Source organism: Copadichromis virginalis, linkage group LG1, assembly GCF_057382275.1.
Source record: "Copadichromis virginalis isolate Kocher_CV1m ecotype Utaka linkage group LG1, C_Virginalis_male_GT1.1, whole genome shotgun sequence".
NCBI classification, from domain to species: Eukaryota; Metazoa; Chordata; class Actinopteri; order Cichliformes; family Cichlidae; genus Copadichromis; species Copadichromis virginalis.
In genome coordinates, this window is record NC_140618.1 from 41,484,575 (window position 1) to 41,509,067 (window position 24,493).

The 24,493-nt window shown below is 39.1% G+C and overlaps 1 protein-coding gene across 1 annotated transcript; it reads right to left on the reverse strand.

The window, feature by feature from the left end:
* Positions 1-832: 832 nt before the first annotated feature.
* Positions 833-22,108, reverse strand: fah (fumarylacetoacetate hydrolase (fumarylacetoacetase)). The gene is made up of 14 exons (XM_085463460.1): positions 21,961-22,108; positions 21,362-21,472; positions 19,884-20,005; positions 15,928-15,977; positions 14,477-14,567; positions 13,331-13,428; positions 12,570-12,622; positions 12,289-12,388; positions 8,642-8,772; positions 6,479-6,554; positions 5,409-5,455; positions 3,349-3,450; positions 3,047-3,164; positions 833-1,595 (listed from the first exon to the last, which is right to left on the reverse strand). Exons 1-14 carry the CDS (start codon positions 22,039-22,041, stop codon positions 1,519-1,521), a joined length of 1,257 nt encoding a protein of 418 aa, XP_085319586.1. The 5' UTR covers positions 22,042-22,108; the 3' UTR covers positions 833-1,518.
* Positions 22,109-24,493: the final 2,385 nt, after the last annotated feature.

Sequence of the window (24,493 nt, forward strand, 5' to 3'; positions counted from 1 at the left end):
TGCCCATGATGCATTGAGTTTTTCCTTTTCTCACTCACTATGTGTTAACAGACCTCTCTGCATTGAATCATACCTGTTATTAACCTCTGTCTCTCTTCCACAGCATGTCTTTATCCTGTCTTCCTTCTCTCACCCCAGCCAATCACAGCAGATGGCCCCGCCCCTCCCTGAGCCTGGTTCTGCCGGAGGTTTCTTCCTGTTAAAAGGGAGTTTTTCCTTCCCTCTGTCGCCAAAGTGCTGCTCATAGGGGGTCATATGATTGTTGGGTTTTCTCTGAATCTATTATTGTACGATCTACTGTACAATATAAAGCGCCTTGAGGTGACTGTTTTTGTGACTTGGCACTATACAAATAAAATTGAATTGAATTGAAAAGTGGGATTTTAAATCTTTTAGAAGCTTTTCAAATATGATCATCAGGGGAGATCTCATTTCATCTGTTTTGTTTATTTCTGACTGGTTTATTTCCTCATACTCTCACCTCTCAAAGAGTTGGGGTCCCAGAAGAAATCTACAAAAATCTGTGAAAAGAAAATGCTTCATTGCTCTTTTCCTACTTTTATCTAGAAATGTACACCCCAATCCTGGTCCAGATTACAAATGTTTGAGTACTCCTTGTGATGTTAAAGGTATTATTTATTTAAATGTCAGAAGTCTTCTTCCTAACCTGGATTCAGTGTAACTTTGGGTGAACACATCTGATTCTGATATTCTTATATTACCTGAAACCTTGCTTACAAAATCAATTACTGTTTAGCAATAATGAGACAGTGTGTCATGACGCTGTTTCTTCTTCACTGCACACTGAAGCAAATACAGAATCACCACCTCCAGACAGCTTTTTTTAATTCATTTTTTATTCAGCTTTTCAGAAATGATTGTCAGATTTTTGGAAGCATTCATTCTTGCATCATCTTTACCCTGTATTCAAGTTTACCAATTCATCTTTTTCCTATTTTTGGTCATATGCATATCCTGTTCCACTGGAGTTTCAGATAATAAGGTCAAAATGTTTACAAGTCCTGAAAAATCAGAATGACCTGAACATTTACATTTAACCAATTTTAAGCTGCTGCTCTGTAAGGTGACATAGAGAGATAATATATTCATCTCAGATCAACTTCTATGGAAGTGGAAGAGCTCCAGTTGGATAATTCTGAATGCAGCTGTGTTCCTGAGGTGGCTGAGTAAGTCCGCATGAAAACAAGACAATAACAGAACCAAATTTAAAATGGATGATTTCGTCATAGAGGGGATACAAAACATCAGTAACACTGATCCTGGTACAGCAGTAACATTGTGATATGATACAGGACAATCTCTCTGCTGGATGGTTATTTCATTATAGATCAGTAACAAGGTCAGAGATCACATTGAGAGAAATCTGCATTCATTCTTTACTAAAGCCCATAGCGCCCCTTTAAAGAGAAGAGGAGAGTGAGGGGGAAGGTCCATGTTGCAGTTTTCCATTGTTGTCATCAAAGCCAAGTGAAATACTTGTGTGAGTAGACATCTGTTTTAGAGCAGCAAAGCTGGAAGGATTGTTCCCTGGCACGTCCCAAAGCCCACCCTGTAGCCATCTCCTTCACAGTAACCTAAACAGAGGAAGCCATTGGACACGTATATGACCAGTGTCATGATGCTGTGTAATACTGTGTAAGCTCGAAAGCTGAATTTCTGACAGGCAATATAAAAGTAAAACTTTCTCTACTTTAGTGAGCCATCTGTTTGTAGTCATACATTTGTTTAGGGCTGTGCGATATGACCAAAATCTCATATCCCGATATAAGACATTTATTGTCCTGACAACGATATATATCAGAAAAATTTTAGATTTTCTGCCAATTCTGTGAATCTCGACTTGCATGAAATGTTTTCAGCTGGGTGTTGAGTCTTTTGACCCATGCATGAAACTATACATTTTCTGATATAAGTAGTAAAGGCCGCTTATATCTAAAAAAAAAAAGCGAGAACTTTAAGAAATTAATAGAGCCACTACAGTGACCATCACAACGCTGATAAAATATTGCTGTAAATTGTTTATTTGCAACACCACGAAACTGTCACGGCTGGCGGGGTGAGCCGTGTGGTGTGGAGGAAATGGAGGACCCAAAATGCAGCAGTGACTGATGGTACGAGTGATGTTTATTCACAAGTGGTAGTGGCAGAAACAGGCAGAGAGGTATGACAGAACAACTGAAGAAACCTAAACTGGGAGAACTAAATGACAAACCTGAGACCATACAAAAGGCGTGCGGGGCAGAGAGACGCAGAGACAGGAACACCATAGAACGCAGAGATACACGGAGGAACGCAGACGAGCCGACAACGAACACAGACCGACACCCACTAAATATACACACACAAGGTAATCAGGTAATCACACACAGGAGGGAAGAACAGCTGATCCTAATACACATGAGGACCGGAGGACACAAGCTGAACACAATGACAACAGACACAGACTTTCAGAACAAAACAGGAAATCTAGGACCCGAACCGGACACAAGGGGGGAGGACACAGAATAACTAGAACAGAGGGAAATAATCACAAAACACAAAACGCTGGGTCAACGACCCAGCACCATGACAGAAACAAACGGTAGCGTGATATGAAACGATGGATGTTTTCATATCATCATCCGAGCCGATATCGTTATCTCGAACAGCTACATTTGTTTATGTATTATTGTTATTATTTAACTATTTGTTTTTAACAACAATAATAAAATATTGAAATACACTTTGAAACTGAACAGATTCCTTTCATAATGTCAGCCAGATTAAATTTTCAAGTTCAACAAGTCCAAACTTCAGCTGCAAAATTAAGATAAGAGTTTATCTGGAAATGCCTGAAGCACACGAGAGTCCGACAGTTATGTTCTAATTCTTCAATCCTTATGTTTTGTCTATTGTAGTTAACCTTATCTTTATGTCCATGTTGGCATTATGTAAAGATGCAAAAATGTTATTGCTACTTCTAAAAATATTGTCACATAAATCCAAATGATATGAAGTGGAAAGCATACGTTTTAAACAGACCAACCTGATATAGTGACTTCATCTCCATCATTCAAGAAGGTTCTAGTTCCTTCTCCTCCCAGGTCAATGTTCTTAGAGCCATTCCACGACAGCTCAAGCATGGACCCAAAGCTCTCTGGATCCTGCCATGAAACAAACCAGTTGCAATAAGGACAATGGAAAAGCAACAACAGTGTGAAAAGCCCACAAGAGAATTTGCTAATGAGTGATGTTATATAATCTAGCTTACAAACTGAGAACTGACAGACAAAAAGGTACACATTACAGTCATCGAGTCCTAAGCATACTGTGCATGTGGACACTCACAGGTCCACTGATGGTGCCTGAAGCGAGCAGGTCTCCTGGTTTGACATTGCAACCATTGACCGTGTGATGGGCAAGCTGCTGCTTCATGGTCCAGTACATGTACTTGAGTCAGAGAGACAGAAATAAAAATAAAACATTAGTGAATTCAAAACGGGGACAGTCATGGTACACAGCGGCACAGCACGCTTTTCTACTGTGCACTTTATTTTGTCTTTTTTATGCCTTTTTACTGCAGCTTCCTGCAACACACTGTCACTTTCAGTCGTCAGACATCAGCCTCAGCCTGAACCTGGCCTTTACTTCAGATTCGACCGACATTATCCCACCTGAGATTGTGAGACCACCCAGCGCTCTGTGGTACATTGTCAGAAACAGACAGCCGAGGGAGAGGAAACAAAAGTGGGGATGGAGAACTGATTATCATATCCAGCTGTCAAAATAACAACACAAACCCCTCCATCCATCCTCATCCTCCTCATTAATGACAGCTCCCTCACAAACATCCCTGATCCCTCAGCGGAGTTACCGGTCAGACATTACACTGCCAGGACCGCAACAAAGGAAGGGGGGGGGGGGGGGGTGCTCTGTGCTTATGTGCTTCAGGACTGGTGCCGTAACAATAGGATTGTGGACAGTCACTACTCACATGTCAAATAAGTGCAGGCCCTTTAATTTACCTCACAAGCTAACGGCAGCTGCATCAAACAGCAGAGAGAGCGCCCGGAGAGTGTCCATAATCTTGCTTTCAGAAGTCATGTTTAAATCTGTGCTCTGTACCAAATTCCAACAACATGTTACATGTGCCACACAAATATGGACTCTATACTCAGAGCAAATCCTTTGCACTACTTCCAAGCACATGGTTCTCCAGTGGGTGCCTTTCTCTTGTTTTGTATATATTCCTGTTGACTGTATATATTTCACCTGTTTGTTATTTATTCCTGCTGTTTTTCTATTTACCTTTTATTCCTACACAGTTAGCATCGAGCACCCATAATTTTGTTGTAGATGTACATTGGCAATAAAGGGCTATTCTATTCTATTCTATTCTATTCTAAAAGAGAGCAACTGAAACTTTATACTGATTCTCCATTCTCCTAACGAATAAAGGCCAATCCTTCCTTTTGCAGTCTTCTGACCAGCTGAGAGAAATGAAGAAGTCAACAATGTCAAAATTGCTACAGCTACACTAAATAGATAAAAATGTCAGAACACATTTTACATAACACAAACATTTACAAGAGAATCGGTCTTTCTAAAGAACTCACTGACTTTGAGTGTGGTGCTGTAACAGGATTTCAAATCAGTTCATAAAAATGCTTCCCTTATTCCATGTCTGGTAAGGTTCTCCAGGTTCTCCCGGTCATTGTAGTCTAAGAAGCTTGGTAAGAAAAGCGTCTGAACGTCTTTAAGTTTCCTTGAAGACGTTTCACTTTCATCCGAGAAGCTTCTTCAGCTCTAAGAACAACTGGTGCAGAGTCACAGCTTTTAAGCCCTATGGGAGTGTCCCCCCAAGAGAGACATGGACCCCCTCAGATGAGAGGTGAAACGTCTTGAGGGAAACTTGAAGTAGTCCAGACGCTTTTCTTACCAGGCTCCTTAGACTTCCCTTATTCCATGGCCAATTTTATGTTGTTTCTTTGCTGCAGCAACTCAAAAAACCGGAGCAATCCATGTCAAGTTAAATCAAAGGATTGCTGAGAGCCAAGGCTTTAAATGACTCGATAACTTCAAAATCCCTCTGGCATTAACATCAGCACAAAAACCGTGTGCTGAGAGCTTCACAGCATGGATCTCCATGACTGAGCATCTGTTGCATATATAATGTGTAGATGGCTTACTACTTTTGTTTATACATGCTGTTTTTCTTTAGTGGTGCAGCCAAAGAATATAATAAAATATAATCATTTAAGAATGAAGCAACCATAAAATGCTGGCAAAACAGGCATAGCTGAGACAGCAACATGTCAAGTCCTCTTTAATCGTATTTTATATAATACGGTTTGTTGGTTTAAAAACATGTAATATAGTGGTTCTGGCTCTGCAACCATGAATCTTACCTTAAAGTTGGATCTGCAGATGTTCACAGCTTCAGCCATGCCTTTGCCTTTAACAACAGAACAGATATTCATTTCAAAACATGTTACTCTCCTAACCAAGAGCATTATTATAGTGAACTAAAACTAAACTAAAAATGTGGGCAAATGGTTAACTGAAATAAAATCGCATCCATCTTCTTCTATTTAGTAGAAATAAGAACTATCCTTAAAAAAAATTAATAAAAGAAATTAAAGCAGCATTGTGTACTTTTAAAATAACTAAGTTCAAATGAAAGTATATAATAAATGAGCTTGTTTTAGGGTTGTGACAGTTTGGTCAGTTGTGTTTGTTGCCTGACCTGGACCGTCAGTGTGTCTGTGAGTCAACAAAAGTGCAACTTCCTTTATGTTATAATAGCAGAGTAGCACTGACACTTTTACAAAGCAAACTAAAATAAAATATTTTGACTAAAAAGACTAAAAGCTAAACTGAAAAGAATAAACTTACTCTGGCAACGAACTGAAGCTAAACTGAAGGGAAAACAAAACCTCCAAATGAAACAAAAATAATAATAATAATCTAGGATCAAAGTTATTGTAGTCTTGTAGTTTCTAATTTTTATTTTTATTTCATTTGGAGATTTGGTTTTCAGGCAACCACCAGTTTACAGTAAATACAGAAATAATGCTTTACACCAGAAAATCCAATGGGGTCAACCCAATCTTAAACTTTTAAGGCCAGAAAATTCTCATTTTTTGAAAAAAATCTGATCAAACTACGAGAAAAATTTGTATTTCTTTGAATATTTTATTCCCAAACCAAACAGCAGAAGATTGTTGTCTATTAAGTGCTAATGCTACCCAGTCATTAGGGTATGAGCATTCATTAAAGTATCTACCCAACAGTATGTAGAAGGTTGAATGAGACTCACTTAACCAGCTGCATTAGGATGCTGCCTGCATATTGAAACATCACAGAAACTCTATTACTATATATTACTTAACACTGGCAGGGACAGTGCTACTCCTCATGAGAGAACTTGACCATGAGTATATGTACAATTGATATCATGATAGTTTGTGGATGGTACCTTTTAGTGAAACAAACAGATTAATATTGAAAGTATACGCATCATGGTGTTGTAGGTATGGGAGGGGTTCTGGATCCTGTTGGAAGACACAAAATACAAAGCTGAAAAAGAACAGTGAGCAAAAAGAGATGAAAAAGAACACATTTTCATTTCACAGGTTAGAATGATGGAAGAAAAAGGTTGTGAGGTGATGTCAGATGGGACGGTCTGGCTTGTGGTCTTTGCTCTAATTCATCGCAAAGGTGTTCAGTCAGGTTGAGATGAGGACTCGGTGCAGGTCAAGTTCTTCCTTGTCAATCTCACCAGTCAATCCCATCGTTATGGACCTTGATTTGTGCACTGGTGCACAGTCATGTAGGAAGGGATCAAGTTGGGAACATGAAACTGAATGAAACTGAACATGAATGACTTGGAATGCTGAAGCATTAAGAGTTCCTTTCACTGGAAGTAAGGGGCTGATCCCAGCTCCTGAAAAAACCCACCATAATCCTCCCTCCTTTAAGAAAATGACACTTGGCACAATGGCAGTGAAGTACCACTCTTGTGGCAACAACCAAACCCAGACTCCTCTATCAGAGTGACAGAAGCACGATTCATTACTTCAGAGACACGTCTCCACTGTTCTAGAGTTCAAGCTCCTGTTCTGCTGATGGGTTAAGGACCTTTACCGCCTTGTCCAGCATTATTTTAATTTGTTTGTTTGTTTTGCCTGTCCTGTCCAGTACTGTAGCCATCAGAATTATTGTCTGAAGGCCAAGAAAAATGCCGAATCGATTTATTTTCCCTAGTGGACCATTACGTATTTGCTAAACTGGTCTTGATTGACTGGTCCACTTGATTAGATTTTTCTTTACTTTAAGTTATTACTAGAAAGAAGATTAAGAAGAAGGAAAGTGAAGTTGGGAAGAGAGTTAAACGAATGAGAGGGGACAAAAATAAAGGAGAAGACGGGTAGAGAGAAAGGACACTGAAAATCTACTTGACCACCTGCTGGAAAAAAACAACCAACAAGAAAACAACACAGCAGGGAAACCACAGCAACAACCAACATAAGCACAAGTAACAGTAAATAATAAATACTGAATGCTGAGTACATGTTTCTACACCTGTATGAACACATGTGTGTACACCTGTGTCAAAAAGTGGGTGTGGGAAGTCATAGCCCCGCCCCCCCAAGAAGCAGGCATGGAGGAGATCCGGGCCCCGGACATCTGGAGGCCGCCCAGAGCATGAGGACCACCGCAGGGGCAATCACACCACCCACTCAGAAAAGACCTGAGAAGTGTCCTAGAAAGAGGTCACCCAGCAGCCACTGTACAGAAGCCACAGGGCGACGGGCCCAGAGGCTCCACTGGCAGCCGGCTATGCCACCAGGAGTGAGCCAGTACTCACCCAAGCATAACCACCAATGCACCGGCAGCTGGGGGCACCAGCCACTGGGAGGGTGTGTGGTGGGAGGGGCCTGAGATGTTCTGAGAGAGGTGGAATCTGAGACCTGACCTAACACCTAGATATAGATGAACAGGCACACACAGACACAAAGATCCGTTCCCACCCTCATGCACACATATACAAATACTCAGCACTTGCCCAACATGGACACACACAGAAATAAATGTAGTACACACGCTCACACTCCCCTCTACATACTCTATATTCCAGGCACAAGCACCCCCAGAGGAGCAATCCCAGACCATGGACATGGTTCCCTTTACGCTGGGGTGGAGAAAGAAAACCACCCCGGGTCCTGCAACAGCAGGGAAGCCCACCAGCCCAGACTCAGACCAGCTTCTCCTCCCAACCCTCCACCCCAGATGGCAAACAGAGAACGGGGTGTGTGAAGAAAGGAAGCCCCTTCCTGGAGTCAGCTCACCCCCCGACCCCCATGTGTGAGCCGTTCCCTGATATCCACCAAGGACAGTGGGTGCCTGGGCCCATCCAGACTGAGGCCCACAGCAGCAGCACCACCAAGCCACACAGAGCATGAGGAAGCCCCATCCATGCAGTTAACTCCCAGACTGCATAAGACAATAGACGCCCAAGCTGAGTTCATCTTTTGACTCGATGCTATAGTCTGATTCAAATGTGCTCCTTAATTCTTTTTGAGCAATGTACTACATGCCGCTCATCTTTGTTGTTGTTAATTGAGAACCTTATGTTCACCTGAATGGGGTTAGGCTCAGCAAAGGGTAACAGTGCCTCCATGGGGACGACCCAAGGTGAAATAGTTGTCCCAAAATTCTTCCCCAGGAAAGGTCCCAATGGAACATACTCCCAGGCCTGGATGTCCCTAGCTGAGAATAAACACAAGTGAGAGAAAATTAGGAAGGTTATTCTTTTTTCTTTCCAAATTACTTTGCAGATTATTCAATCCACTCTTGTGGCAAACCTTTAATTTAATAAGTTGTATTCCAGGACACAAATTTCCAAAGTGCATAATTATCGGTTAATACAAGAGTTCAAATATGGTTGTCCATTCATAAAACTTTGTGTTCTTCGTTGCCACATTGACAAGTGTATACTGAGATAGTCTATACGTTGGTCGCACATAGTATTGTCATGATCCTGGGTCTGTTGGCCCAGCGTTTTGAGTTTTAGTTTATGTAAGCCCTTCAGGGTTCCTAAGTTCATTTGTTATCATGCCTAGGTGTTTCTAGTTCTTATTATTTCCCCTCGTGTTTCCAACTATGTTAAGTCTCCCCTGCTCTTCATGCGTTTCATGTCTGTGTCTTACGTTGTCAAGTTCGGGTTGTCATGTCTATGTCTCATTATGTTTCCTGTTTTATTGTGAAGAGGTCTGGTGTTTCTGTGTTCATCGTGTTCAGTCTTACTCTCCCACTGTGACGTCATTATGTTCATGTGTGCCAGCTGTTTCCCCATGTGTTCCCACTTCCCTCATCATCCTCCTGTGTGTATTTAGTCCGTGTGCTTTCAGTCATTTGTTGTCAGGTCGTCTGCTCATCCATGTCAGTTCACTATGGTTAAGCTTTTTCATGTTTTGTTATTAGTTCACCCAGTTTAGGTTATTGTTTAGTTTTCACCGATGCCCGATTATTTTTACCCTCGTTGCTAGCCTCAATAAACGGCTTGTTTTGTTTAGCCACACTACGTTTTGGTCTGCGTTTGAGTCCTCCTCTGCAACACATACGGTCTGCCCCAGCCAGACCGTGACAAGTATACGTCCAGATTAAATATCTTTGTTTCAAAATCATGCAGAGTGTAATGATTTGTGTATTTATGTCAGTGAACACGAACAAATGCATTGCCTTGTCACGGCCTTTTCATGTTTTGCCATGAGAATTGGTAGTAAGGGACAATTCATCCATTCTATTTATTAATGAATCAATTTTCCAAGGGACATTTCTAAAATACACGCACAAGCACATGTTTAGTCTAAGTAATGTTTTATATGTACTAAAACAAACTGTTGACAAGTTAAATTTAATCTTGATCTTGAAAGGTTAGTATATCCAGTTCATACCTGGTACCATAATTCATTGTTGTAATCCAAAGTTTCATATTCACTGTTCCTCAGATTCCACTTCATTTAGAAACTGATTTCTTTTGATCTCACAACATTTTAATGTTTAAAATTACATCTTTAACAAATCAGTGATTAGAAAAATATATTTTTAATTAAATTAAGAAAACATTTTCTACAATTTAAAGCTGCAGTGGAGACCGTCTAATTAAATCGTCTAGATTGGTTCAAAGTTGCATTAGCTACTGAGGTACCAGCATGGCCGCCTACAGGTTTAGTTTTAATGAAGCTGGTTCCTCTCATGAAATCTAGCTGCAGTTCATAATTAGACAGTGGATGTTGTTTAAGTATATTATACAACAGTTTGTGTAAGTATATATTTTCACAAACAATGACTCAAATGGAGCTGTGGCAGTGTAACAGGACTGTTACTTACGAAGAGTAACTCTCTGCTTTGGGGGTGACTGTAGCTCAGGAGTCAGAGCAGCTCCGCTAACTGAAAGGTTGGTGGTTTGATGCCTGGCTGCTCCAGTCTGCATAGCAAATATCCTGTGGCAAGATACTAACCTCAATTTGTTCTCTGATGCATCTATCAGATTAAAAATGTGTGTGAATGAAAGCACTTTCTTTTTCTTTCTGGGTTACTTATTCTTTGATGTTCAAAGAATGTATGGGTCCATTTTGAAATGTTTGTTTCGTGCTGGCTATAGTTTTAATGCCAGTCTTCTTTCAGAATCTTTTTCTGTTCTTGCACACAGATACATTTCATTGCCTGAGCTTTCTCCACTGAAAAAAATACTTTATAAACAAGAAGAAAGCATTGCATTTAGCTTATTGTGCAGTTCTATGGGAGAAAGTTTACATGGCAAATATTCATAGAAAGTCTGTGGTGAAGTCTGCAGCCTGATGTCCTGAGGGCATCAGCAGTCGTGTATAAAGTAAAAGTGACATCAGTTCACCTTCAAGCTGCATATTCAGCAGAAATGTCACAGGCTGAAAAACCTCTTACCACTGTACTGTTAGGAGGAAAAGCTGAGGACTAAAGTGAAGAGTTCACTAGTAAGACAGGATGTGCTTGAAATATCAAAAGTCCAGAGAATATGTTCCCTAAAGACAACTCCCTACTTACTGGATATTTTAAGAGTAAAGTTAAATTCAAAGGTTTTGTACATTTAGCTTTTTTTCTTTTTCCTACGGCTTGTATCTCTCTGACACTCAGACACGAGAAGGCCTGGCTTACAATCTCCGCTCTGATTCATCATAAAGGTGTTCTATCAAGCTGAGAGGAGGACTCTGTGCAGGCTAGTCAAGTGCTTCCTCAGCAATGTCAATCTCAGCATCCACTGCCCTGTGATTTCACATGGCCCACCTGTCAGGGGTTTTGAGTTTGTTCTGTATTTTTGAGTTTCTTGTGTAAGGTTTGTGTTATTCTTATTAGGGTCTAGTTGAGTTGAGTTGAGCCGTTACTATCATCTGTCTCCTTGGTTTTTGTGTCTTGTTTCTTGTCTAGTCCGTCATGTGTTTTAGGTCTGTGTGTTCCATAGTGTCAAGCTTGTGTTGTCATGTCTATGTCTCTCCATGTTTCCTGTTTTATTTTGAAAGTCTTGTGTTGCTATGTTCAATGAACATCTTGGGATAACAAAGCAGCAATATCTGCTCCTGTACTTTAGACACATGGGATTCATGTAGCCTCTCTCCAAGTACCAATAAAAGACAAAGCTACAATAGTAGTTGTGTTGAAAAGGCACAACCTGTACTCCCTGAATAGCCTCCCAAATCACAGCCGGGCAGGGCAGAAGTAACTCACCCAGTGTTGTGCAGAGGATTACAGAGTGCATACATATAAGACTAAACAGCAGACTTGGTTTGTTGTGGAGGGTGGAAGTTCATGACTTATTTTTTCACTTTACTTTAACCGGAAATAAACTTTCAGTTACACTTTTAGTAGCTATAGCTATGAAAATATGAAAACAGCTTGCAGCATTCATAGCATGTAAAATTACAATCTATGAATATAAAAGGACAATTAGCTTTTACAACCAGATACAATGTGTCATTTGAACATAATTATTTGAGTCTCATAGGTGTTCTTATTGAATAGCGTCACAACCACATGTGAAATGTAAGATTCTGTGTAAACCTTAGTTTGACTATGGCACTGCAGTTGGTGGCGTACCAATGTGTTCTCTAGTAACGTTTTGGGAGTCCCCCCTTCTTCTCCTGCAGATTATCTACTATAAACATTCCCATTTCTGTTGCATAGTAAAACCATCTTCAAGCATTTACAACATGAAAATGTTGGTGAGGTGTATTGTTTAGAGACTCTTACCACTCCAGTCATTCATGAGTACCATTCCAAAGATGTGTTCATGGGCTTTCTGGATAGGAATGGGTTCCCCTAGCAGATTACCTCCTCCAACAAAGAATGCCTGATCACAAACAGAAGCAGTTGTGAATATGAAAACAACTAAATACTGAAGTACAATACTGAATATTCTGACCAGAGAAACTCTGATCTTTCTCTCAGTTAATTCAGATGTTGAAATTAAATTAATACAATTACAAATAAAATACACCTGGGCTGTTAGATTAAACAAACACATTAATCACCATCTCCAGTTCAATGTCCAGCTTCTTAGATGGGCCAAACACTGGGGGTTTTGCTAAAAAGAAGAACAAAGGCAACAGTTATCGTCAGCTACGAGGTGAGACTGTGCCGAAGCTGCTCAAAGTCACAAGCACATCACGCAGTCATATCTGTGGACAAGTAAATGGTTTATATACAGCATATGATTGGATTTAGACGCTAAAGATGCATTAATTGATATTCTGATTACTAATAAAACACAAATTAGTTAAGCAACATACAAACAAAAATAAAATAAAGTTCTTGAAACTAGATCAGGGGAAGCCTTGAGGATTTTTAGCACTTATATGATGAATGTAATTTGGATGCTTTACCTCTGATTTGGTCCATCGGGGTAATATAGATCGATCGAATTCAGTTCACTTACTAGTCTCTAACTTTGCGTCTTGCTGAACACATAGTGTAAAGTGATTTATCAAAACTTTTTTACTATTTGCTGCTGCTGTAAATTCCTTAGCATTAGATATCACTGCTGATTCATTAAATTAGCATTGATTTACTTTACTTATCCTGTTTGATGAGTAAAGGTTTACATGAACTCTTAAGATGTAAATGGTTTGATTTCACAAGACTTGAGACTAATTTATTACTTAGTACTTGTTATTCTGTTTCTTTGTTATTCTGTTTCTTTCGCTGAGGGAACATGTGCACGTAATTTCGTTCCACCTCATGTAAACATGTGATGCGAATACAATAAAGAATCCTTGAATTATAAGGATCTTACTCTGATCAGGCCTCATCTGGCCTGAAGGGCGGCGGATGGGAGTCCCAGAAACAACCACTGATGATGCCCGGCCATGGTATCCCACAGGAAGCCTCAACCTGCATAATACAGAACTCAAGTCACTACAACAAGCTGCTGTGCCGCTTTAAGTCTGCAATGTGCAAAATGGATAGGAAATTGATTTCTGGCAAATAAGCTGCATCATTTCCAGTTATCTTCGAAATGTACAGTTAGTGACAACAAGAAGAAGATAAGGGTAAAGGCATAACCTGCAGAAATGAGACAAAGGTACTTATAGTTGAAGATGAAATATTAACCATAGTAAATAATGACTCATTTAATTATGTAAAAAAGCTCAATGTACGCGAGCGTGTGGGTAATTCTTCACAAAATATTCCAAAAACAAGCATTTTTAGGCATGTAAATAATGTTGAATACTAAGAAATTTCAAATCACATATGTTGCTAAATGGCAAAATGTCTGACTTTGAGATGATAAACCCCACGGTAGCATTTCTGTTTCAGTTCAGCAGCATCGATCGTTGGTCACGTTCATAGTTTGATTGCTGGTTTTCTGGACTTAATTGTCTTCTGAATCATATTTTCAAAGTGTTTATATGCAATAAAATCCAAAAATAAATTCGCTTTAGTAACTTTGACACAGTCACATCTGCTGTAATATTTACACAGATTACTGTGGTTTACAGAAATACTCATTTTGGCCATGTCATTTTCAGGCAGTAACCTCAGAAAGACTGTATGGGCGTTTAGTTTGGCAGGTGTTTTGGTAGCAACCAGGGACCCCATACAATATATGACATGTTGTGGTTTACCATTTGCCCTTTGGAGCTTTTAAATTGCTTCATTTTATAAATGAACTGTTAAAATGAAGTGTTAGGTAACTTTATGCAACCTTCACTGCCTGAGATGAAATTATCCAGTACAGTGTGTCAGAGGGATTCAGTGGGGATTCCTGCAAGTCCACACCAAAGCTCTGAAGTACAAATTAATTAGGCAAACCTTGTAGTGGCCACAGTTTGTGGACAGTTTGAAATGATCTCTTTTAATATTACTACACATTAAGGCCTCCCAGTCAGCATTTTCTTCATTGTATCAAGTGTTTACTGTTGGTTGGATTCACATGTACCAGTTTGGCATCAGAGCATTCTCCTTTCCCCGGAACATGATCCCAACATTAGTGGCATGATCTCTGGAGGAGTAGAAGTCCGTGTAGTCTCCTATGAAAAACAGACAGTTCATGAATGGGATGGATGCTTTCTTTAACAAACATTTGCAGGAGCGGTCTGCATGCCTAGGCACTTGATTTAGTGTACCATTTCGAGATTAAGTATAAAAAAGCTTATTTTTGCTTGTACTCTCTGCCGCCTGCATTCTGGGTCCACTATGTGGTTCTCCACCCAGTTATATTTGCTCTGTCACAGCTGTAGTAGGCTGTAAAAATGTGTTCTGAATTTTGCAAGTGTCTTGAGCCACTGCTATAGAACCAGCAATGTCCTTGTAAAAGAAGAAACAGCATTATTTGATGTGTGTGTGGTGGGGCGTGGTTTACGATGCTGCTGCAGGTGCGCTTGATCCACCTGCGCGGCATCTGCAATGACGCCTCGCCTGCTTAAAAGTTTGGAGATGTGGTTAACAATGTGGTTGTTGGTGTGTTGAGCTGGTGGCGGGCTAGCTGCAGCTGTGTGTGGATGTATAGCAACCGTGTGAGTGTTAATAAAGTATGTTGAAAAGCATGTTTATGCCACCGGGCCTGCCGTGGTCGTTTACAGTGTGAAATTAATCAAAAAAGGCTTTGTACACAGGTGTGTATAGATATGACATCAGAACAATGCAGAAGGTGCTTGCAGGCACCATTCCTGCCATTTTCTTTGGAAATAATGATATTTCTACATGACCTTGAAATTTTGAGTGGAAGTTTATATAAACTCGTCAACCACAACATTAAACTCAGACAGGTCAAGTACAATGACATTAAATCACATTAACTGAAGTTTGATAAGCGGTTAAGAAAATGTATTCATGAATGAATGGTATATACAAGTGTGTATAAGTGTACTCTGAAGTTCTTTGGGCAGTCAGTAAGATTTAAAGACTAGAAAAGTGCTGCAGTCAAGAGAGACTAATGACTCTCTCACTGCGTCCAGACTCAGCAGCTACGGCGCGCTGCCAGAGACCCTACGTATGCAGTTTAACAACCGTTTTTTGCCTTTGCTATCAAAACATCATGATAGCGTGATTACCTGACAGAAAATGACAATGAAGCCACATTTTTGCACAGGTTTGGCCTGTGGTTCTAAACTTTTGATCAGCTGTGAAACAGCCTGTTTCAATTTAAGTGTTGTTTTCAATAAATTGCTCCAAAAAATATTTTGTCTCACTCCCAATTCTGCTTGTTGCATGTTGAAGCTCTACTTGGAAACTTGTTTTGCAATGCCATCTCTTCAATAATCATGCAAAATATGTTTGTTTTTTGCCATTTTTCAAGTCGTCTTTAACTTTTAATTGTGACTGTATACAAAAGCAAGTCCATTTTCATACAACAAAATCTCTGATAAGAGAAGTTTAGGTGAGGCTTACCAATGTTTGCAGGAAGGTGCATGATGACTGCGCTTTGATGGATAAATGCTCTGCACAGACAAAGGAAAGAGGTGGATATTAGCAAAATAAGCTTTCTGAAAAGAGGATACACACACTTATGGACATAAAATCTCCTGAAGACTAAATAATGCAAAGATACGTTTTGCTTTGTTTTGTTATATGTGGCTCAAAGGGGATTAAACAATACAAAACTGCATTTACAAACACAGACACACTTGTAGAGTGCAAAAGAATCCAGAAAAAAAAACCCTTAATATTCTGGCAGCTTTGCACCAGAAAAATATCTGAAAATAACAAAATCTATCATCACGTAAAACTGTGGAAATTTTCTGTAATTTAAATACAATAAATGTGTGTGACGTGTGGGATACTAAATTAGACTGCAGCTGTTTTAGCTTTAAATTTACTAGAATCACAGACTTTGTATATTAAAAATAAATGCAGTAGTAGTATTAAAAACAATGACATTACCTATTAATATGGTAAAACACTGATCTAATACAATTATCAGGCCTCTAACAGCAGAAAAGTACTCTTATTAGTTGGGCTTTATTAAGTAATTTAATGTGAACATTTTTGTACTTTTTATCCATAATTAATGCAATAATATTCTGTACCGCCCATTAAACAAAAGTCACAATATTTTTATTAAACGGGTACAGTGGTTTAAAAATACAGCAATCTACTGTTTATTTTTATACGGACTGTGTAATAGGTTTTTACGTGTATTCTAGCATAAAGTTAATGGATTTACCCTTTAAAAATTATCCTTGTTATTGTAATTATAATATATTGTTAACTACAGATGTTATAATGCACATACTGATCAATATGAATATTGAAAGAGACCATTTTATCATTTTATATAACTTTTTCAAAAATTAGAGAACAATGAGATTTTGTTTTACAGTGCCATCTCTTCAATAATTAGGACACACTTACTTGCTTTGCCTCAGCATTTAATTCTGTTAACAAACAGACCACAACAGAAAACTTCTAACAATCTGTCGTAAAAAAAACGAAAGTGCTTTGTTCAAATGGCTGTTACAGTTTTTCTCAGTCGCTTTGGTGCGTTTCTCAGATCAGAATTGAAATTCTCATAACTATTAGTTCAACCTCCACAACACTCAGTCATTTGTGCACATCATAGTAGCAATTTCTCCTCTCTCTGAACAAACTGCAAATGATTTTGGACATGAATCAGTTGCTTCCATACATTTCCCTGCTGCTTTCTGACATTTCCATTTGCTTATGTCATGTCAGTCAAAAGTAATCATACCTATGGATGCTGAATGGTCATTCCCAATAAAACTAATAGTCATACATCCATTGCTTAAGTCATCACACACAAAATTGTTGAACTAGTTATCACATGCCAAATATTGGCCATCTGTCAAGCAAATCCTATACCTTTCTGTATCATTGTTCTTGGAAATGTCTCCGAAATTGAACAATTGATCTCAGGTGAATTACAGCTGTCACTCATGAGGAGGCTCTACCAAATTGGTGATTTTATGTTTACATGTATTCTACAGTGAACAAGTGACTGTAGCATATTTTTCTTTTGCACAATTCTGTAGGATTACAAACACTTCTACACAATGGAAATGTGAAACGTACGTATTCAGTGTCTTAGTTACTCCCAAGACTCCCATAACATCTACAGTGACTTTACTGCACATTTCAAATGGCTGTACAGGTAGGCCATAGTGCTGTTGTCAGCATTTTCAGGTGTCACCAATTGTTTTTGCAATGGGAAACACTGAAATTATAAACTGTCATAGTGGAAACATGACAATGCCATTTGACTATCTTGTTCATAAAGATGGTGTCAAGACTTTTCATTTTGATGGCACTGACAGTTTCATTGACATGGATACTTGCTTTTGAGGTATGGATAATCAATTCTGTGCATGTGACGTGCTTTTGCAGGCTATCCACTAGGTTTTGCAGTTTGCACTAATTGTTTTGGGAAATGCACTAACTGCTGTGCAAATGTTAATGGTGTTCTGAGAAACGCACCAAAGCGACTGAGAAAAACTGTAATGAGCCATAAAAAACAGCAAGTAATTAAACCTAGGGTACACTAAATTTAGAGCCACACTGAATATGGCAAGTTTTCCTGGTGCTGCAGACACCTAAAGATATTTAGGCACGTGCAGACAGCAAAGTTATTTTTCAGTCTAGTTGACAACAGGCATAGTTTCTATGGTAGCTCGCTCTATCATTAGAAAATAACCACTACAAACTTCACTGGTGGTGGAGTCTGAGTACACCACATCTCCAACTTCCTCACCTAAACTGTTACAACTGGAGTGCTTAAATTTTGGGCGAATATTCTAAATACCATTAGCCACATTATAATAGATAGATAGATAGATAGATAGATAGATAGATAGATAGATAGATAGATAGATAGATAGATAGATAGATAGATAGATAGATAGATAGATAGATAGATAGATAGATAGATAGATGGATGTGGGGCACAGAAAGGAATGGGCAAGAATACTAGAGGAACAAAACAACAGCTCCTGGTAGACAGAGCAGTCGTCCAAGACTGCAAGAGCAGGCTGACCAACCTGTGCACTGCCTCGATTGATTAGAAGAAGGCCAATGACTCGATGCCCCACACCTGGATCCTAGAATACGTCGAACTGTACAATATCAACAGGACCCTAAGAGGTCAGGAACTCAAGTTTTTATAACATGGTAGTTTACTTGATCATACTAACTTTAGCTACTTACCTACCTTTAACTACTCTGTCAGGGGTATTAATAGTTAGTAATAGTTAATAGTATGATGTATAAGTTAATATCTACAAGAGACAGTCCTAAATATAATGTATGAAATAAAAAAGGTTTTAGCTACCTTGCAGTCCTGAGCAGTAGCTAGAATGTGGGGTTTGCTGCTGTTGAAACCCATTGGTTTATGTAAGCATGGTTCTGTGAGGCAAGCCACAGAGGAAAATGGCAGCTAAAGTTAACTGTTGGTGCCTCAATTCTTTTCCTTCATCCTGGGCTATAATAGAAAATGCAGACTCCCGATAAGCAGCAGTCTGCCACCTACTGGCAGCTGGCTCTTTGCAACAGTGTCTAGTGTTGAAGTGGCAATTTAAAGGGATGCACACTGACTATTGCCCTAATTAACATAATTTCATCTTAATGTTAATAACCCAAAATAATCTGTGTCCTGATTGCACACCTCACAACACTGAATTGGACAACTGGGAAAACATGGATGGTATCTTATTTTTGTTTACTGGACATTTTAAACATGTGTTCCCCCTTCTTTCCTGCCTGAAATACTTTTACCATATTATGTATTGTCATCCAGATGCTGTGAAAGAGCAAATCTAATATATTCACATGTATAATTCTTTTAAACCTAACTATTAGCATTTAGCATGTGTTTCCAGTTTATTCCAGACTTCCTGATTCTTTCTGATTCGTGTTTTATTCAGTTATCATTGCCATGGTATTAAATTGCTGCTTATTACACCAAAACTGCCAGTTGTTTCCTGGTCATCACTATTCTTTAAGCTTGTTTTAAAAGCTTATTAACATGGGTATTAATGTGTTATTAAATAGAAGCAGGCAGTTTTGGATTTTGTAGTTGGAAGCAGGTTATTTATTGCTTTATACATAGATTTATGTGCAATATTACTCAACTGTAACCACTGTTGCTACCATTGTATTACTTGGATATTAAGTGGTTATTACTTTGGTAATTAAGTGGTAATAACTTAGAAATCAGCACATTATTACGTTCATGTTTCTGCCTTGTTACCCTATTATTACTACTTCATTACAGAGCTGTAATAGAAAGCACAAAAATATATGTATTTTCTAAGAGAAAAACAACACAGTAGCCTGAGGATGAAGATGCAGTGTAGACTATGCTTTGTACTGTACACTCCTGTAAACAGACTGACCTGCTCCGAAGGCTCATATCATCTCTCAGTGTGCTCTCATTGGCTGACAGCAGCATTTGCACTGTCCTTCTGGCTTCCCTCCAGGCCTCATAACCAAGAGCCATGAATGCATTCAGTGTAGGCTTATAGGGACACAGATAAAGGTTAGTATATGATCCACCAAGTAGCCTTTTTGGTACATTTCTTCAATGGAACATGAAGCAAATAAAACTTTGGCTGATGCACAATACATTAGTGGGCGAGACCACAATCCAAGTGTAGGGGTTCTGTGTGACTAAATGTACACAGGAACCACTTGATCACTTCCAGCTTTGTCTGTTGTACTGTGAACATATCAAAAAGTAGAACTAGTAATGACAACCCTTTTGTTCTAATGAAAGCTGCTTAATTAGTGAATATACTTTCAAACATTTCTACTGTCCTGTAATGTAGGATATCTAAAATATATGATCCACAGAGTTCAGAATGTGATTCTTCCTGACTCATCTCTATACAAAGGAAAATATTTACATTGCTTTGAGAAAATATTTGCTCCCCTTTCTGTTTGTCATATTTGTCCCACTTACATGTTTCAGATCAAATAGATTTTAATATTTTAATAAGTTTTAATATTATAGAAAGACAACCTTTGTAAATACAAAATATGATGATTTAACTTGTTTAAGAACTGCCACCAACGGCAGCATTTAAAAAAACACCATCATCATTTGAAAGGTTATTATGTTTTAAGAATGCATATTTGTCTTTCTAAATGATGTTTAGGACGAGACCTGCAGTCTGTCATGTTACTGAGAATGCCAAATCTGTAAAATCTGAAGCTGCGGTATTCCTGGAATCTTTATTTTCATTTTTATTTCCTTTTTTAAGGCATAAGATTGTCTATTAACGATCTGATCTTTAACTGACACAAAAAATTAACTTGCTGGATTGTATTGATATTCTACTGTATGATGAAGAGACATAGTATGGCAGTAATACAGTGGCTTGCAAAAGTATTCGGCCCCCTTGAACTTTCCCACATTTTGTCACATTACAGCCACAAACATGAATCAATGTTATTGGAATTGCACGTGAAAGACCAACACAAAGTGGTGCACACGTGAGAAGTGGAACGAAATTCATGCATGATTCCAAACATTTTTTACACATAAATAACTGCAAAGTGGGGTGTGCGTAATTATTCAGCCCTGAGTCAATACTTTGCACACCCCACTTTGCAGTTATTTATTTGTAACAAATGTTTGGAGTCATGCATGAATTTCGTTCCACTTCTCACGTGTGCACCACTTTGTGTTGGTCTTTCACCTGGAAGTCCAATAACATTGATTCATGTTTGTGGCTGTAATGTGACAAAATGTGGGAAAGTTCAAGGGGGCCGAATACTTTTGCAAGTCACTGTATTTCATTTACTGAAATTTTGTTTAGTTAATGTCAGATTAAACAGGTAACCTGTGTTATTGGTTAATGTTTAGACTCACCTGGTCAAAGACATCTTGATGTTTGGAAAGCACAGGTCCTCTAAACAGAGACTTCACTGCACTGAGGTCTAGGATCTGGTCCCCAATCGCAACACCAATGCGATGTCTGGGCTTGGGAAGTACATGCATCCACAGAAATACACGTGACTAAAGATTATCTACTATGCTTTCACATACACCACAGTTCCACCACCAGTGTTATGTACATCAGGGCAAAAGGCTCCCTTTAATGCAAATAATAGTTCCCTACTAATACCACTGTTCTCTCTTCACATTAATTTAATTCTCATTGTGTCCTGTAGATGGAAGCATTGTCATCCAACCCCACTTGTAAAGGGACAAGTGGACCCATACCAGGCAAGAAAACATAGACACTGAATGTATGTATGTATGTATGTATGGGGGGAAGGGTTGAGGTTTTTCATTCAATTTTAATCAACTCTCTTTGTCTGTGTGACTAAACTAGTGTTTGTGAGCAGAACATTCCCATGGGTCAGGTTTTTACTTGGAGAAAAAGAGGCTCTGCTGTCATCTCTGTTACTGAAAGGTTACGCAATATTCCTTCATTAGAATAGTAGTAAAAAGCAAACTACACTTACACTGTCAGGTGTAGAGAATATTCCATAAGGAAGGTTGTGGAAGGAGAAGTCAGAAGTTGGATCTACTGCTATAAAGGACATCTTCTCTTTGGCAGCTGGATTCAACTGAAGCTTACTGACTAACCAAAAGACTGAGCAGTAAGCTCTTCCAGATGTTTAACTTTAGAAAGGCCCCACCTCCTACTGGACAGCCAATCACATGTTGCCTAGAGTATCCACCTCTAGCTAAGGTCCCTGGAAGTTAATGCAAAACAGCCACATAAATGACTCAGCAAAACTGTAGCCTCATCTCTTGGTGGAGTATGGAGAGAGGGAAAGTTCATGCACCTTAGTAGAAAATGTTAAAGATCTCTCAGGTGTTAACTTTGAATGAAAAAGCCACAAGTAAGTAAGTAACACTTATATGATCGTGACAGATCGTTATTGTTTCAGTATTACTGATAGAAAATGTGCTGTCAGTCTTATAGAGTTTAAATAAAGTGTTACCAAATGTTTTTAGTTCAATAAAGTTCAACACATAATTTGCCTTTGATGTCTGTGCTTCCCATCAGGAAGATACATGAATGAGTTTGAACGAGTGGCACTTCACAGAGGCAGTTACTTTTTGTGTTTAAAAAATTTGTCCCAAAAGTTGATGTGTGTAGTTCTGTGATGTAGTGGGTCAAAAAAAGTATACTGAAACACACAATGATAGTCTAATAGAGTGAAAATATAACAGATAACACCAAATCCATTCTTACCCTCATTAAAACTGAAGTTTTGTGTAATCATACGTGCATTTTGACTTTTCTTCTCCATGAACAGACTTTCACTCGTCTGTTGTATTTATTGCTGAATTGTCTATCAGGAGTTTCAGCCCAAAGGAAAGCAAAAATTTTGGGCTTCAAATTTAATCACAAAATTATTTTGCCAGTGGCGGTCAAAACTTCTGCGCTTAAATCTTTCAATTCCCCCTTCCTCTCACAAACACACTCTCACACATTTCCCTTTTAAGGGTTTGACAGATTGACACACTCAAACAGAGAGCCTTTTCTTAATGATGAATTGGAAACAAAGTGAAGTTTACACTAATACAGTACATTTGCTTATGAAAGACTGAAGTGAGGAGTAGTAAAAAATTCAGTTCAACTTCCCTACAAACAAAAACACATGGGTTTGATTGCTGTGATAAGCTGTGGACAAACGCATGCCTGAGGTTGGCTTTGACGAGACACCATTTCGTATCTCTTTCATGCATAGTGGTCACCACAGTTACAGCTATTCAAAAGCTGTTTTCTTGTATTTGTGTCAGTGTTGATAGGGGAGAGAGGGCTTTTGCTGTGGCTGCACCCAGACTGTGGAACAGTTTACCTCCTCACATCAGATTCTCCACAAGCCTAGGAACTTTTAAAACTGCTCTTAAAACTCACCTCTTCTCATTGGCTTTTTAGCAAGGTTTAACTTATTGTTTTAACTTATTGTTTTATCAGTGAGGTGTTTTATGCACTTGCGTTTTATTGTATTTTATATTTGTATTTTATTGTACAGCACTTTGGTCAGCCTCGGTTGTTTTTAAATGTGCTTTATAAATAAACTTGACTTGACTTGACATCTATAGTAACATTAAACAACCAGTGGGAGGCAGGTATGGGCTGACACACATTGTCCAATGTAGTGGTTTATGTACAAGTATCTGTACCTGGGAACATCTAAAAGCATCAGGTCTGCTGACCTCAAAGATCTCCTGGGGCGGTAAATGCTAAGAAGCTCTGCCAGGTAAGGAGGTGCAGTACCGTTAAGAACCTTAAAAACCAGCAGTAAAATTTTAAAATCAATCCTAAAAGCAACTGGGAGCCAGTGGAGAGAGCAGAGGACCGGAGTGATGTGGTCTCTCTTTTTGGAACCGGTCAGCATGCGAGCAGCAGGGTGCTGCACCAGTTGGAGGCGATGCAGACAGGAACGATCTAAACCAGCATAAAGGGAGTTACAGTAGTCCAGCCGTGAAGTAATAAAAGCATGGACCACCCTTTCTAGATCGTTCCTGCACAGGTAGGACTCCACACCTTTGCTGAATGTCATCAGCAAAGGTGTGGAAGGACACATTATGTTTGCGCAGCACATCGCCCAGAGGGAGCAAATACAGAGTAAACAGCAGGGGGCCTAGAATGGACCCCTGAGGTACACCACAAGTTAAAGGAGCTCTGGGAGATGACAGTTCACCGAGGTGAACAGAAAAACTCCTGTTATCCAGGTAGGACTGGAAAAACTTTAAAACAGTACCTTTCAAACCGACACAGTGTTCTAGGCGGGATAACAGTATGTTGTGATCGACAGTGTCGGAGGCTGCTGTCAGGTCTAAGGTTACTAGGACAGCAGCACAACCAGAGTCTACACAGCAAAATCTCCAGTGTTAATTTAACACTGGAGATTTTGCTGTGTACAGTTAAAAGCAAAAGCATGTGATGTGCGACGTGTTTGATTGTAATGATTGTTATTCAACCCTTTCATGCATGAATTAGGACAACCTCAATCAGGATTTTTATTATTCTTTTCA

Excerpts from the sequence above, each read along its gene's own strand:
- fah (XM_085463460.1), bottom strand. The coding sequence starts at position 22,041 with ATGTCCTTTATAGCAGTAGATCCAACTTCTGACTTCTCCTTCCACAAC. Across the intron at positions 6,555-8,641 it reads CTGAGCCTAACCCCATTCAG|GATCCAGAACCCCTCCCATA; the intron begins GTGAACATAAGG and ends GTCTTCCAACAG. Across the intron at positions 1,596-3,046 it reads AGATGAAGTCACTATATCAG|GTTACTGTGAAGGAGATGGC; the intron begins GTTGGTCTGTTT and ends TCCTCTGTTTAG.